Source organism: Passer domesticus, chromosome 27 (genome assembly GCF_036417665.1).
Source record: "Passer domesticus isolate bPasDom1 chromosome 27, bPasDom1.hap1, whole genome shotgun sequence".
Classification (NCBI taxonomy): Eukaryota; Metazoa; Chordata; class Aves; order Passeriformes; family Passeridae; genus Passer; species Passer domesticus.
This window is the reverse complement of record NC_087500.1, coordinates 1,818,375-1,832,490: the sequence shown is the minus strand read 5'-3', so window position 1 is coordinate 1,832,490 and position 14,116 is coordinate 1,818,375. Positions and strand designations below refer to the sequence as shown.

Here is a 14,116-nt window from a genome sequence, read left to right as displayed (position 1 = left end):
AGGGCGGGAGGCAGAGCTGGGCTCCCCCTCCTCCTCCTCCTCCTCCCCCTCTAATGACACAAACGAACTGGGAGCGGGCTGGCAGTTTTAATTGGAAGCTCCCAGGCTCAAGGAGACAAAGGCGAGATCAGCCGGGCGGGGAAGGAGCCGCTGGCAGCAGAGGTGGCCCCGAGCTGCCGGGAGCCTCGGCCGCACTGCCCGGGGCTGCTCGGCCCCGCGGTGCCCGGCTGCCGTGCCCAGCTGCTGATGCAGCCCCTGCCCGCTCTCCCCCAGCCCACCTCTCCAGAGCAGCTCCTGGACATGTTGGCCAAAGGCAACAAAAACCGGGCACAGCGTGCCACCAAGGCCAACGCCGCCTCCTCCCGCTCCCACGCCATCTTCCAGGTGAGGGCTGCTGCCTCTGGGCTCGCCCCACTGCTGCTGCCAGCGGGGCTGGAAGCACACCTGCACACCTGTGCCAGCACCAGCGTCCCCCTCAGGGCTGTCCCCTCGCCCTGAGCTGGGAACGTTGCTCCCCTGGGGCTCTGTTCGTGTGCTCTCTGCTGTCTGGGTGCAAAGCTGCCCGAGGGTTTCAGTCCCAGCCAGGCCCTTCCCCAGTTCCAGGGCTGTCACGGCTGCCTGGGCAGGCGGAGGCTCTGGCTGTCACTTCAGCCCCTTGCTGCTGGCAGGGGAGCAGCCCAGGTGTCTGCATGCTTTTGCAGCCAGCTCCCAGCTGGGCTCCTTGGTGGCTCCTGGATTCCTGCCTGCACAAATCCCTGAGCTGTGCTGGAATTCTGCCCTTGCTGCTGCCAGCTCTGCCTCCCAGCAAGCAAACCACGGCTGCAGAGGATACAGGAGCAGCCCTCAGCTTCCAGCACCTCTGGCCCTGCAGGGGTTAATCCTGGGGGAGAGAGGGGATTAAGGGCAGTGGGGGAAGCACTTTGGGTTCTACTGGGAGATTTTTAGGGATTCAGAGGGGAAAGCATGGAGCAGTGCTGCCAGGTGAGTCCTGGTGGCTGTGTTCCTCTGTCCTGCACCAGCCCTGGCCTTGGCACCCACAGCCCTGGCTGCTGCCACCCTGGGGACACTGTCAGCTCTGTCTGGGGGCTGAGTTTGGTGGCAAAGTCCCCAGGGAGAGTCAGGCCTGGAGCTGCCTCTGTCTGTGAGCCCTCCTGCCTCACTGGGGCTTTGGCCGGGTTTGTTGCCCTTCAAGGACCCAACCAGCTGCACCCTTCTCCATCCCTGAGAGTGGGACATGCAGATTGTTTTCCACTGCTCTGTCCCTCCCTGACTGTGCTTCTCATGTCCTCACCAGGTGTTTGTCTCACCATCATCAACACGGTTCAAGTGCCAGAGCATTGCTGGGACCCACAGTGCCCTCCTGGACAGCAAGATTCCTCTTGGGAATGCTGGAATCCTCAAGTCACATCCCCAAACAAAGGAGATGAGCCTGGAGGGCACATTCTGCTCCCTGCTGAAACCCTGCAGAGATGCCACCACCTTTGGGGCATGTGTAAGATAACTCTGCCAGGCACAAATATTGACTCCCAATTCTGTGCTGAGTTGTGTGAGTTAAGAACACCTCAAAAGCAGAGACAGTTCTGAAGAAAATTGCCAGATTATTTGAAAAACAACACAAAAAACTTTCCCTTCAAAAAGTGAAAACCAAACACTGAAAAAAAAGTTGAAACTAAAGTATACAAAAATGGTCCTCACATTGGAAATTTCCTGTGCCAGGGTGATCCAAGGTGTCCGAGTGTCCTGTGGGGGAGCTGCTATGGCTTGGCCGCTTTTCTGAACACCTGAGAGATGTAGCAGGACAAGTGGACGAGGAAGAAGATGCCGATGACGATGGCAAAGCTGATGCCCACAGCCCTCATGACGAAGATCGACTCGGGGTCGCTGGGGCTCCGCTGGCGCCGGGGCTGGAAGATGACGCTGAGCTGGAAGCCGGCCACCAGCTCGCCCTCCCTCCAGCAGAAGTAGGTGGCTTTGTCCTTGCTGTGCACCCGCTGGATGTGCAGGTGGTTCCCGTGGTCGATGAAGAGCCTCATGTTCTTCCTGACCCCCAGCAGGTAGTAGGAGCGGTAGAGGCGCATGGAGCCCTTGTCCCAGGCCACGGCGTGCTCCGGCCGCGCTCCCGGGCACGAGATCACCAGGTCAGTTTTGGGGAGCTGGTTGTGGTACTGGATGGGGACGTGGGGCAGCTCGGGTCTCTTGCCCAGCTTGTAAACGATGTTGGAGATGGACTGCACGCCCTCCTCGGGGGCTTCCTTCTCCGAGCAGGAGGCCAGGCAGCTCCTGATGGCCACCTCGGGGTTCCGGAGGTGGATGAGGCTCCCGAAGCGTGAGGGCACAGCCCTGGAGCCGCAGGAGGTGACGTTGGGGAGGGTTGTGCGGTAGCGGGGCTTCAGCTCGGCGCTCTGCACGTAGCAGAGCCCGATGCGCCGCTGCTCGCCCCGCACGCCGCAGCGGTCGCAGCTGGTCCAGTCCCAGAACATGGTGAACAGGGTGAAATCCTTCCCTGTGTAGTCCTCCTGGACGTGCTGCTCCTTATCCAGGAAAGCCACCGTGATCTGCCTGGTGGGCTGCACGTCCACGTCGTAGCCGTAGAAGAAGAGCCCTTCCTTGGTGCCGCACAGGTAATGGCCCGAGTCCCTCACCTGCGCTCGGAACACGATCAGGCTGAACATGCGGATGCTGAAGCGCTTCAGGAGGTCGCTGCCCACGCGGATGTGGCTGGAGTCCACAATCACGGTGCCGTTGAAGTCTGTCAGCACCGTGGTTTCGTGGCTGTACAGGTTCTTCTGGAAGTACCAGACCACAGTGGAGGTCTCCTCGGGCTTGCACTTGCAGGGCAGCTCGAAGGTCATGTCCGCCAAGTACGCGACGCTCTCGAATACCAGGAAGGCAGGACACGCCGTCTTCTTGAACACATCCCCTTTCTTCTCAATGGCAAAGGCCTGCAGGGCATCCACCAGGGACAGGAGAAGGGTGGCTCCCAGCAGCCTCGTCCCCATCACTCCTGGTGCTCTCTGGCCCAGCAGAACTCACACAGCCCAGGCAGGGATCTGCTGGGAGCATCCTGCCCTGAAGCAGCCCAGCCTCTGTCACCCACTCTCAAAGCAGCTCTAGAGCGTTGTCACCCACGTGCCTGGCAACAATGGAGCTGTGCTGGAGCAGTGGAACCCCCAACATCTCGTCATGGTTTGAGTTGGGTGGGAACTTAGAGAGGATCTCTAGTGCAGATCAACATCTTCATGGCTGTGCCTTTGGGAAGGTATTGGCTTTTGGAGCAGTGGGTTGTGCTTTAATGATTAGGTCAAAGAGAACCTTCAGCCATGGGCTGGCCAATCTGATGAGAGGGGTTTTAAATAGAAAGGCCTGGGGGCTGGGTTCCAAAGGGGAAATGTTTGTGCCATTGTTTCCTTCTAGGGAAGAGACCAGGCCAGCCCGTGGAGCCTGATGTTCCTTGGCCCGAGATGAGAATCACGGGGCAAACCCCATCAATGCTGTGTGTGGCTGTGGTGGAACCTCTCACACCCCACACGGTTTCCTGATCCCCTCTCTGAAGTGCCTGGACACGAACAGTCACAGCATGGGGAACAAACAAACACTAGAAATGTGAGTGTGCAGTGGCAGGGCCATGATCCCCCTGCAATGACAGTGGGACAGCTCCCCTGACTGGGCTGTTGTCATGGATGGCCATGGCCATTGCCCCCACAGCCCTCACCTGCACTCTGGGACACTCAGCAGAGGCACCCACAGGCCCTGGCATGATGGAGAAGGGGGATGGAGCCCAACCCCAGAGCCAGAACCTTTTCCAGGCTCCCCACACGAGGGGGAGGCAGGAGAGAACAGCCACGTGTTGGCCCTTGGATTTGGGACAGAACAATTTATTAAAAACACAGTACCTTAATTCCTAAACCCACCCATAACCTGCAAACACACGTACAGGACGGAGCCAACAGAGGGGGCACAGACGCGGGCGCGCAGCTGGAACCACGGCCAGAAGGGCACCGCGGGGCAGGAGGGGAGGCTGGCGGGGCTGCCGGAGGAGCGGGGCACGGGGGAGCGGCACTTCAGGGTTGGGACGCCGGGCGAGGTGCGGGGGGGAGGGCGCGGGAGGGCTGCCCGGAGCTCTGGCTGCTGCTCGGCGCTGGGGGGAAGCGGCTCTGGAGCCGGCCCGGGCCGGGGGCTGCGGGTCCGTGCAGCCGCTGGTGAAGGGGTGCCAGGGCTTTGGGTGCCCGGCCGGGAGGGCTGGCGGCTGGCACAGCGCGGCTGCGGGGACTCGGAGGAGCTCTGCCCGGGGCTCTGCGCTGCCCGGGGAGTCTCTGCTGCCTTCCCGCAGCTCCGCTGGCGCTTCCTCCGTGTTCGGAAGCTGCGGGAATTTTCTGGTTGGGAATCGCTGCTCGAGTCGAGCATCCTCTTAACCGGCCAGAGAGATATCGGCTTGGGACTGGAGCACGGAGAGAGCTCCTGGGAGCGTTCCCGGTCGGTGCTGGGCACAGGGGGATCTGGCATGGCGACAGGAGCCTCGGCTAAAAGAGCAAAGAAGAAATAGAGTCACCTCCGTGTCTGCAGCTCGGGAGCACCCCAACCCTCGGGGCACCCCGTGTGCCCCCCCAGCCCCGCAGCAGCCCTTTGCAGCCGCTGTTCCATCAAAGCTCATCCAACCCCGAGGAAAAGAGCGGGCACAGGCGCCGGGCCGGTCCCACAGCCGGCGCCCCGGGCAGTGCCTGCGCTGCCCCCGGCAAACGGGGTCTGCAGAAGCACAGCTCCGCTGCCAGCACCGCGCCTGGCACGGAGGATGAGGAGGAAGAGCTCAGCCCTGCTCGGAGCCGGCTGAGGCTCCATCCCGGCTGGCTCAGGCAAGGGAACCAGGGAGGAGTAAAGGACACGGGAGAAACGCAGCTCAGAGCTGCTGCTTTGGGCTCCCGGGGCAGGGACAGCCCTCCCGTGGGAGCTGCCTCGCACACACGAGCTGAGCTCCCCCGGAGCCCAGGGCTGCTCCCGGCTCCTGCCCGAGGTGCTGCCGAGCTCGGATCGCTCTGCACAGCGAGGGCGGAGCCACGCCGGGCACGACCCCTGGGGACACCTGGGGACACCGAGGGACACGCCCGTTCTCTGCCCCGTGCCCACCGCGGCCAGGAGCTGTGTCCCACTGCAGGCTCCTCCAGCCCCCATCGAGACACAGAAGAGAGGCCAATCCCCACTGTCCCCATCCCAAATCCTCACCTGCACAGCTCAGCTGCATTCCTGGGGTTGGAGCAACCTTGCTGGGCTCTGCGGGGCTACGGGAAGGTGCAGCTTCCTCCAGCCCTGTGGACTCCTCCAGCCCTATGAACTCCTCCAGCCTTGTGGAGTCCTCCAGCCCTGTGGGCTCCTCCAGCCCTATGAACTCTGCCAGCCCTATGCACTCCTCCATCCCTGTGGGTTCCTCCATCCTTTTGGGCTCCTCCATCCCTTTGGGCTCCTCCATCCCTTTGGGCTCCTCCAGCCCTATGAACTCCGCCAGCCCTATGAACTCCTCCATCCCTGTGGGTTCCTCCAGCCCTGTGGACTCCTCCAGCCCTATGAATTCCTCCAGCCCTATAAACTCCTCCAGGCCTATGAACTCCTCCAGCCCTGTGAACTCCTCCAGCCCTGTGAACTCCTCCATTCCTCTGGCTTCCTCCAGCCCTGTGAACTCCTCCATTCCTCTGGCTTCCTCCAGCCCTGTGAACTCCTCCATTCCTCTGGCTTCCTCCAGCCCTGTGGACTCCTCCATTCCTCTGGCTTCCTCCAGCCCTGTGGACTCCTCCAGCCCCTTGGGCTCCTCCATCCCTCTGGGCTTCTCCAGCCCTTTGGGCTCCTCCAGCTCTCTGGACTCCTTCAGCCCTTTGGGCTCCTCCACTTCCTTTGTCTTCACAGTAATTTCATCAGGGCAGAGGCTGTGAGTAGAGATTTAGGGTAAGAGTGTCAAACTTGGAACGTGGGACATTCCCAAGCTGTCCCCTGTTGGAGAGCCTGAGCTGTGAGGTGTGTGCACCTGTGGGTGACAAGGGACCCAGGGACAGGCCAGCATCTCCAAGCTCAGCCCTGGTCCCACATCCATGCAACCGAGTCTGCCCAGGCCGAGAGGAGGCAGTGGGGCACGGGGAGGACACAAGGACACTCACTTCTGCTGCTGGTCCTGCAGGTCCTGCTGAAGGGGACTTGGTGTCCTGGCCTGGAGCTGCAGATCGGGCAGGGAGTCTGTTCTGGAGCTGCAGGGAGACGTCCCGGTGTCCTGCGAGGACTGGGGTGAGGCAGTGGTTAAACACAACGGTGCAGCAGGACCCATCTCCGGGGCTGGGCAGGGCAGCTCCTCAGCCTCCCCCAGGCTCCAGAGCCCCCGGGTGGCCGCAGGGGACACGATCTGTGCCCAGAGACCTGCTGCCATGGGCAAAAGCCCTGCGGGGTCTGGGCTCAGCGGCTTTAGCAGCAGAGCAGGCACACGCTGCTTCAGCTCCGTCGGCAGCTCCTGCCCGCAGCGCACCCCCGGGCTGGGAGATTCCCACGGGACACGGAGGCACCCACGGATGCACCCACCGCGACCCTGCCGCGCAGCCGGCAGCTCCCGAGCCCCGGCAGAGCCTCCCGGTGCTCACCGGCAGCAGGATGTGCCTGGCCCGGCTGGCGAAGCGCAGCGTGCTGTAGGTGTCGGGGCCGGCGGGCGCCGCGGGGCTCACGGCCGCGATCACGGTGCTGCGGAAGCTGCCGACCAGCGAGTCCTTCAGCAGCAGCGTCAGCTTGCTGTCCCGGAACGGCACGTGGCTCTGCCCGCCCTGTCCCGGGACAGCGAGGCTCCGCTCAGCTCCGGGCCTGGGGAAACCCTCCCGGAGCCGTCCCGGGGAGCCAGACCCACCTTGGCTCCGGCCAGAGCACGGACGACGCTTTTGAAGGCCAGCAGCGAGCGGTTGATGCTGGTGCCCTCCCACAGCCCCTCTCCCCGGCCCGGCGTTTCCCAGGCCCGCTCCGAGCCCGCCAGGTCGATGAAGCTGAGCTTGGCCACCCGCAGGTCCCCGCCGGGGTCCCGCTGCTTCACCTGGATCTGCGGGGACAGAGGGGGCTGAGGCTGGCTCCACACAGGAGCTCTGGGGCACAGGGCTCTGTGCGTTCAGGGCAAGAGCCAGGGAATCCTCTGGGGAGATGAGCAGGAGGAGGAGAGGAGCCTGGCACGGGAGGATGAGCCAAACACCTGGTGGTGACACAAGGAGCAGAGCCAGGGAAGGGATCTGGCAGGGAGGGACAGCTATGGGAACAATCAGCAGCTCCCACACTCGATGATAGAGAGGGGTATGGCTGGGCAGGTCCTCAGAGGGACAGGAAAAGCATGCAGACACCTGGGCTGCTCCCCTGCCAGCAGCAAGGGGCTGAAGTGACAGCCAGAGCCTCCGCCTGCCCAGGCAGCCGTGACAGCCCTGGAACTGGGGAAGGGCCTGGCTGGGACTGAAACCCTTGGGCAGCTTTGCACCCAGACAGCAGAGAGCACACGAACAGAGCCCCAGGGGAGCAACGTTCCCAGCTCAGGGCTCGCCCTGAGGGGGACGCTGGTGCTGGCACAGGTGTGCAGGTGTGCTTCCAGCCCCGCTGGCAGCAGCAGTGGGGCGAGCCCAGAGGCAGCAGCCCTCACCTGGAAGATGGCGTGGGAGCGGGAGGAGGCGGCGTTGGCCTTGGTGGCACGCTGTGCCCGGTTTTTGTTGCCTTTGGCCAACATGTCCAGGAGCTGCTCTGGAGAGGTGGGCTGGGGGAGAGCGGGCAGGGGCTGCATCAGCAGCTGGGCACGGCAGCCGGGCACCGCGGGGCCGAGCAGCCCCGGGCAGTGCGGCCGAGGCTCCCGGCAGCTCGGGGCCACCTCTGCTGCCAGCCAGAGCCAGGAGGCACCTGGGACCTCCCCAGCCCGTGTCCCCAGCACTCCCAGCTGCTCTCAGCACTGGTGCAGATGAGTCTGTCCCAGCCCTTGTGCCTTTCTTGTGCCCAGACCTGGTGGAAGGAGAGGCCCTGTGCCACGGCTCCTTTCCCAGGCTGCTCCCAGACGTTCAGAGGACCCTGGGGTTTCAGCAGGTCGTAGACACGCTCTTTGTACACCTGGAGCAGGAAATCGAGGTCAGGCTGAGGTCTGATTCTCTGGGAGAAGAGCTGGGTACCCCTGCAGGATCTGGCACAGCCAGGGGCTCCCCCTGACCCCACCTCTGGGACCTCAGCTGATGGGGTTCACAAGGAAGAGCTAGGTCCCAGAGCTCTGCTGGGACGTTCCCACAACCCTGCTCCTCTCCAGCCCTTCCACCAGGAAGCCCTCACTGCTCTGTGGAGCACAGCAAGGGCGAGAAAAGCCCCCAGCTCCAGCTGGCAGGAAGCAGCAGCAACAGTTCTCTCCACCCAATGGGTGACCCTGCTCCCGGGCAGGCTGCCCTGCCAAGCCCAGGCACAGCAGAGGACACTGCAGGAGCCCTGACTGTGGCTCTGGATCAACCCCAAATCTCTTCCCTGGGGACCCCGAGGAAGGAGGGAACACGCAGGGCCACAGCAAACCTGCAGGTAGGAGACCAGGACCTCCCAGCTCTTGTCCTTCATGGCCTCGAGCCTCTTGTAGAGCTCCACCGTGGCCAGGTGCACAATGCCAGGAGTGCTCTTGGAGCCCATCATGGTGTGGGTCTTCCCAACCCCTGAAGCACCGTAGGCAAACACTGGAAGGAGAAGGGGAGGGTGGTGAAATGATCTATCGGTACTCACCTGGTGCAGCAGAAGGGTCCAAAAGGGGAGAGGGAGAGGGAGAGGGAGAGGGAGAGGGAGAGGGAGAGGGAGAGGGAGAGGGAGAGGGAGAGGGAGAGGGAGAGGGAGAGGAGCTTCTCACACAGATAAAACACATCATAACCACTGCTCCCCAGGGCAATTTTTCTCTCTGTTTTCAGCCTCTCTAATGCAGCAGGGACAGAAGGAGTCCCCTGATGAGCACTGCTCCCATGCTCAGATCACCTCTGACCCTCTCCCCACGAGGCATTTCTGCTTGCTCTCTTTTACCCCCATCTTCCAGCACCTCCTCTGAAGCCTCCCATCAGGGTGGGACACTGATCTGGAGCCTCAGCCCTCCTCCCGAGGGCAGCACTCAGTGCTGGGCCTGGGGACAGGGGCAGCCCTTCAGGCCTTTAGATAGAATGTACATAGTATAGAATAATAAAGTAATTATTTAGCCTTCTGATGATGGAGTCAGATGCATCATTTTCTCTCCCCTTCGTCGGGAGTCGCCTGTGCATTGATATGGCGCCAACACCCTTCAGGCTGTGTGGTTTTGGGTTGCTGCTGTGTCACCCCATTCCCAAAGACGTGTGAGGGCTCCCAAATTAAATTCAGGGCTCTGCTGAGCCCACCCAGCCTGGGAGGGGATGGGGCAGGAGCTCCTGCACGGATCAGGGCTGTGTGCCAGGACTTACCGGAGCAGTTGTAGCCAGCGAGGAGGGTGTCCAGCAGAGGCAGCGTGGTGTGCTGGAACACCTCCTCCTGCGTGGCCCTCTCGTCAAAAACGCGGTCGAACTCGAACTCGAGGTTCCTGCGGCGGCGGCGGGGGCTGCGGCCGGGCGGTGTGGTGCCTCCGGTGCCTCCGGGGCCGCCGGGCTCCTCGGAGCTGAACAGCACCGCGTGCTCGCTCAGGACGTGCAGGATGGCGGCTGCAGCTCGCTCCCGGGGGTTGGGGGGCCTCACACGCAGCACCACGGTCACGGAGCCCTCCTGGGGCGGGGGCTCTGCCCCCCAACAGGCACCTGGGGCTGGGGCTTCGGGCTGCTCGGGGACAGCGCTCCCGATCCACTGATCCGGGTCCTCTTGTGCTCTAGGGGGACAGGATCAGCTGGAGGGTGCACAGGGGGACAGAGATCCCCAGGCTGGGCGAGGTCTCAGAGCCTTCCCCCCTCCCTGTGCCAATCCCGCCCGGTGCCCCTTTGGAGCCCCCTGAGCCTGAACCCTCTTCAGGCTCCCACAGCCTCCCCCAAAACCTTGGCCCCTCTTCAGGTCTCTTTGGCCCTAGAAACCCCTTCATGCTCCTACTGCTCCCTCAGACCCCCACAGACTCCCTAAAGACCCTAAATCCCTTGGAGACACAGCCCCCTCACACAGCCTCCCCAAGGGTCCCAACATCCCCCTTTGAGCCCACTCAGCCTCCCCACATTTTGGGCCCCACAGCCCCTCTCACGACAGAATCACAGAATAATGAGGTTGGAAGAGACCTCTAAGATCACCGAGCCCAACCTATGCCCTAACCCCTCAACCAGACTATAGCACCAAGTCCAGTCTTGTTTTCAACACATCCAGAGTTGGTGATTCTACCTCCTTCCTGGGAAGAGCGTTCCAGTACTTTATCATTCTTTTGCCCCCTCTATCACTCCTTAGGTTCCCTCCCACAGCCCGGCTCCCTCCCCTGCAGTCCCCCGTGTCCCTGTCCCGCCCCTCCGGAACTGACCCGGCCAGCGCGTCCCCCGACATCGCCGTGCGAGGCTCGAGGCTCAGCCTCGGGCACCGAGAGCGGCCTCCGCCTGCGCCGGGCGCGGAGCAGCGAGCGGAGCGGGGCCAGCGACGGCCCGGCCGTTGTCACCCGGGCTCCGCCGGTGCCTGGCAGCCCTGGAACGTTGTGACTGTGCTGGTGGCCATGGAGCCGTGCTGGGAACAACGGAGCCCCCGGGGATTCATTACCGTGGGCCCACGCGTCACTGAGGGGTTTGGGCTGGAGGGACCCCGAGAGGAGATCTGGTTACAGCTCCGCAGGGGCAGCGTTCCCCTCTCACCCTCCTCTGGCCACTCCTGCTGCTGCAGCCCAGGAGTGTTTAGCGCTCGCTGTTGGCTCGGGTGCAGCTTTTCCCCCACCGGAACCCCCCAGTTCTCTGCAGGGAGCTCTCAGCTCTTCTCCCACTCTGTGCTGGTGCCTGGGACTGTCCCTGGGCACGTGCAGCCCCTTCCCTTGGCTTTATTGAGCTTCACCGTGTTCTCTTGGTCCCACTTCTCGAGCTTGTCTAGGTCCCCCTGGATGTCACCTGCACCGCAGCTTCGTGTCACCTTTGTGAACACACTGAGGGTGGCCTTGAGCCACTGTCTGTGTCAGTGAGGGACTGCGGAGCCCCGGTGCCACCCAGGGACACCCTGGTCACCAGCCCAGCCTCTCCCAGGACAGGGGGCCACTGCCCACAGCCCTTTGGCTGCAGCTCCTCCCCAGGCCTCACAGCCGTGTCCCCCGGCTCGGGGATGAGGGTGTCCTGTGGCACCGTGGGCTGCGTTTTGAAGGGGATGAAGCTGCAGGCAGAGGGTGCAGCTGTGGATTAGGGAGGGGAGGGATGGAGCCACCCCCGGGGTGTGTGTCCCCTGCAGTGTCCCCACCAGCCCATCTCTCCGGACCCAGCAGCAGCAGCAGAGCCAGCTCTGGGCTGGGGGTGCAGCCCCCCAAAAGTGGGGCAGGATTTGGGTGTCTGGGGATGTTGCTCTGTCACAGTTTGGGGTGTGTAATGAGTCCCTCGTGTTGAGGAGTACATTAGTGCAGAAAGCTGGCGGGGCAGCTGCCCTGGGGGCTGCAGGGTGAGCTCTGTAGGGAAAATGGCCAGAGCCCCCAGCACGGGGCCAGGAGCTGGCACTGACCCAAAGGGCCAGGGCCCTGCAGTGCCAGGCTGGTAACAGGGGACACTAGGACACAGCAGGAGAGGATGGCTCGGCAGGAAAACCCCACTGCCAGGAGGGGATGGAAACCTGGGAGGTTCTTTGTGGGGTCCCTCTCCAGAGGCTCCATCTCAAGCTGTTACTGAGCTGCTGCAGCACGATAAGATTCCTTAAAGGAAGCAGAGCCTGGCATTGCTCTCTGGGAGCCCTGGGGCTGAGCTGGAGAGGAAACCAGGGGCAGCTGTGGGATGGGGTGTGGGGAGCCAACAGGGCCCCTTGGCCCCGGTGCCAGTCTGGGGTGGGAGTGCCGCTGCCAGAGCAGCTCCAGGATGGATGGCAGGGAAGTTTCCTGAACAGTTTCTGACCCAGATGGGACCCCAGGTCACCTTCCTTCTCCAAACATCCAACTGCCAGCACCAGGTGACTGACCCAGTATGTTAATACATAGGGATCAACTCTTTTTTGTGATTTTATATTGGTAATCCTTTCTGGCCTATGGCAACTCTGTTGACCTTAATTTTGTTGTTTGGTACCTGCAATAATAATGTGTGTCAGGGCAGTGACAGTTTTCCCTTTGAGTATTTTAGCAGGAATGCCCCATTAAAATCAAGGGAGGAATTCCTGTTGAGGAATCTCTGGAGCTGCTGCTGTGAAGGGGCTTCAGTCCCAGCAGTGCCAGTCTGGAGGGGCAGGAATGTGACTGCCAGAGGGACTCTGGGGTGGATGGATGGATGGATGGATGGATGGATGGATGGATGGCCAGAAAGTTTCCTGAACAATTGCTGACCATGTGGGACCCCAGCCCACCTTCCTTCTCCAAGCACCCAACTGCTGATGCTGGCTGAGTTCACCTGGGATCCTTGCAGCAGGGAGGAAACAGAGGGAGAGTGTTGACATTTCCTGAGCAGATTCCCCATCAGTCCTACGAGCGGCTCTGTGTCTCTCCGTGGTGCAGCATTCTGGTGCAGTTACTGCAGTGCGGGGCCAGGGAGCAGGCTCTGAGCCGGGCTGGGACACAGCGAGCCCGGAGTCCTTTAACCATTTTGAAGGATGCAGTGGGAGATGTTTACAGTCCTGGGCTGTACCGTGTGCTGGACGCTGTGTTTAGTGCGCGGTGATTCCTCTCCACGGCAGATCTCCCGTGCAGCTCCCAGGCCGCCCGTGCCGCCGGGCACAAACCCGGGAAGGAGCCGCTCCCTCGGGAATGCCGCGGTGCCGGCGGAGCCTCCTGGGACGGGGATCGGGGCGATCCGCGGGGAGAGGCGCCCCGGCTCCAAGCCGCTCCTGCATTCGGGCCAGGGCGGTGACACCGCGCCTCAGGCCCGCCCAGCCCCTCACGGCCTGACGGGGCCACAAAACCCCGCACGGGGCACTGCACCCACTCAGTGCACCCGGCTCCGGCTCCGGCTCCGGCCCCGGCCCCCGGCCCCCGGCCCCCGGCCCCCGGCCCCCGGCCCCCGGCCCCCGGCCCCGGCCCCGGCCCCGGCCCAGCCTCAGCCCCGGCCCCTCACGCTCCAGGCGGGTTCCCGCCCCGGCGCTGCCTTTAAAATGCCCGCGAGGCCCCGCCCTTCTTCCTGATTGGCTCCGCGCCGCTTTCCGGCTCCCATTGGCTGCGTGCCGCGTGGTGCCTCATGGGGGTTGTAGTCCCGAGCCGCGCGCGATGCGCCATGGGCGCTGCGCTCGTCGCCGCCTGCGCCCCCTGGCGGCGGCAGCAGCAGCGGCTCCGAGCCCGGCGGCGGCGGAGCGGGGACGGTGCCGGGGGTCCCGGGGGGTCCCGGGGGTCCCGGGGGGTCTTGGAAGGTCCCAGGGAGCCTTGGGAGGTTCCGGAGGGTCCGGGAGGGTCCCCTGGTTGCGCTTCGGCCCCACCGTTCTCGAGGACCTTCTGCTCGAAGCTGCGATCCAGCCCGGCCCCGCCGCCGCCTCCAGCCGGGATCGGCGCTGGGGGACAGCGGAGGGACCCGCCGGGGCTTGGGACACACGCACAGAGCTGGGGGAGGGAGCACACCTGGAACACACACACATCTGGAACACATACACATCTGGAACAAACACACATCTGGAACACAACATCTGGAATAGACACACATCTGGAACGAACACAACCTCTGGAACACACACATCTGGAACAAACACACACCTGGAACATACACACACACCTGAGGGACACACAGCCCCGTGACACAGACACACACCTGGGACACACACACACACCTGGGGACACTCATTCTCGGGGACACACACACCCCTAGGACACACACACACGGCCAGGAGGACACCCAGCCCGTCCTGTCCCCACGGCCACTCCGTGTCCCCAGGGCTCCCATCCCCGATCCCACCAGAGCCCCGGTCACCCGCTGTCACCCCTAACTGGACCGTGTCCTGCCCGTGCCGGGGCAGCGGTGACGGGCGCGTGCCCGAGGGTCCCGGTGGCTCTGTGTGTCCCTCCCCGAGCAGTGGCAATGCTGTTATCAGGGGACAG

General features: G+C 63.2%; 2 protein-coding genes across 2 annotated transcripts; both read right to left on the bottom strand.

The window, feature by feature from the left end:
* Positions 1-688: 688 nt before the first annotated feature.
* Positions 689-3,147, bottom strand: FAM187A (family with sequence similarity 187 member A). Its single transcript, XM_064400092.1, has 2 exons — positions 1,696-3,147; positions 689-880 (listed from the first exon to the last, which is right to left on the bottom strand). The coding sequence occupies exon 1, from the start codon at positions 2,997-2,999 to the stop codon at positions 1,755-1,757; it is 1,245 nt and encodes a 414-aa protein (XP_064256162.1). The 5' UTR covers positions 3,000-3,147; the 3' UTR covers positions 689-880; positions 1,696-1,754.
* Positions 3,148-3,809: 662 nt separating this feature from the next.
* KIF18B (kinesin family member 18B) lies at positions 3,810-13,033 on the bottom strand. Its single transcript, XM_064400091.1, has 10 exons — positions 10,457-13,033; positions 9,435-9,829; positions 8,536-8,690; positions 7,987-8,091; positions 7,637-7,747; positions 6,869-7,054; positions 6,612-6,788; positions 6,141-6,259; positions 5,218-5,912; positions 3,810-4,520 (listed from the first exon to the last, which is right to left on the bottom strand). The coding sequence occupies exons 1-10, from the start codon at positions 10,477-10,479 to the stop codon at positions 3,895-3,897; spliced, it is 2,592 nt and encodes an 863-aa protein (XP_064256161.1). The 5' UTR covers positions 10,480-13,033; the 3' UTR covers positions 3,810-3,894.
* Between the last annotated feature and the right edge of the window lie 1,083 nt (positions 13,034-14,116).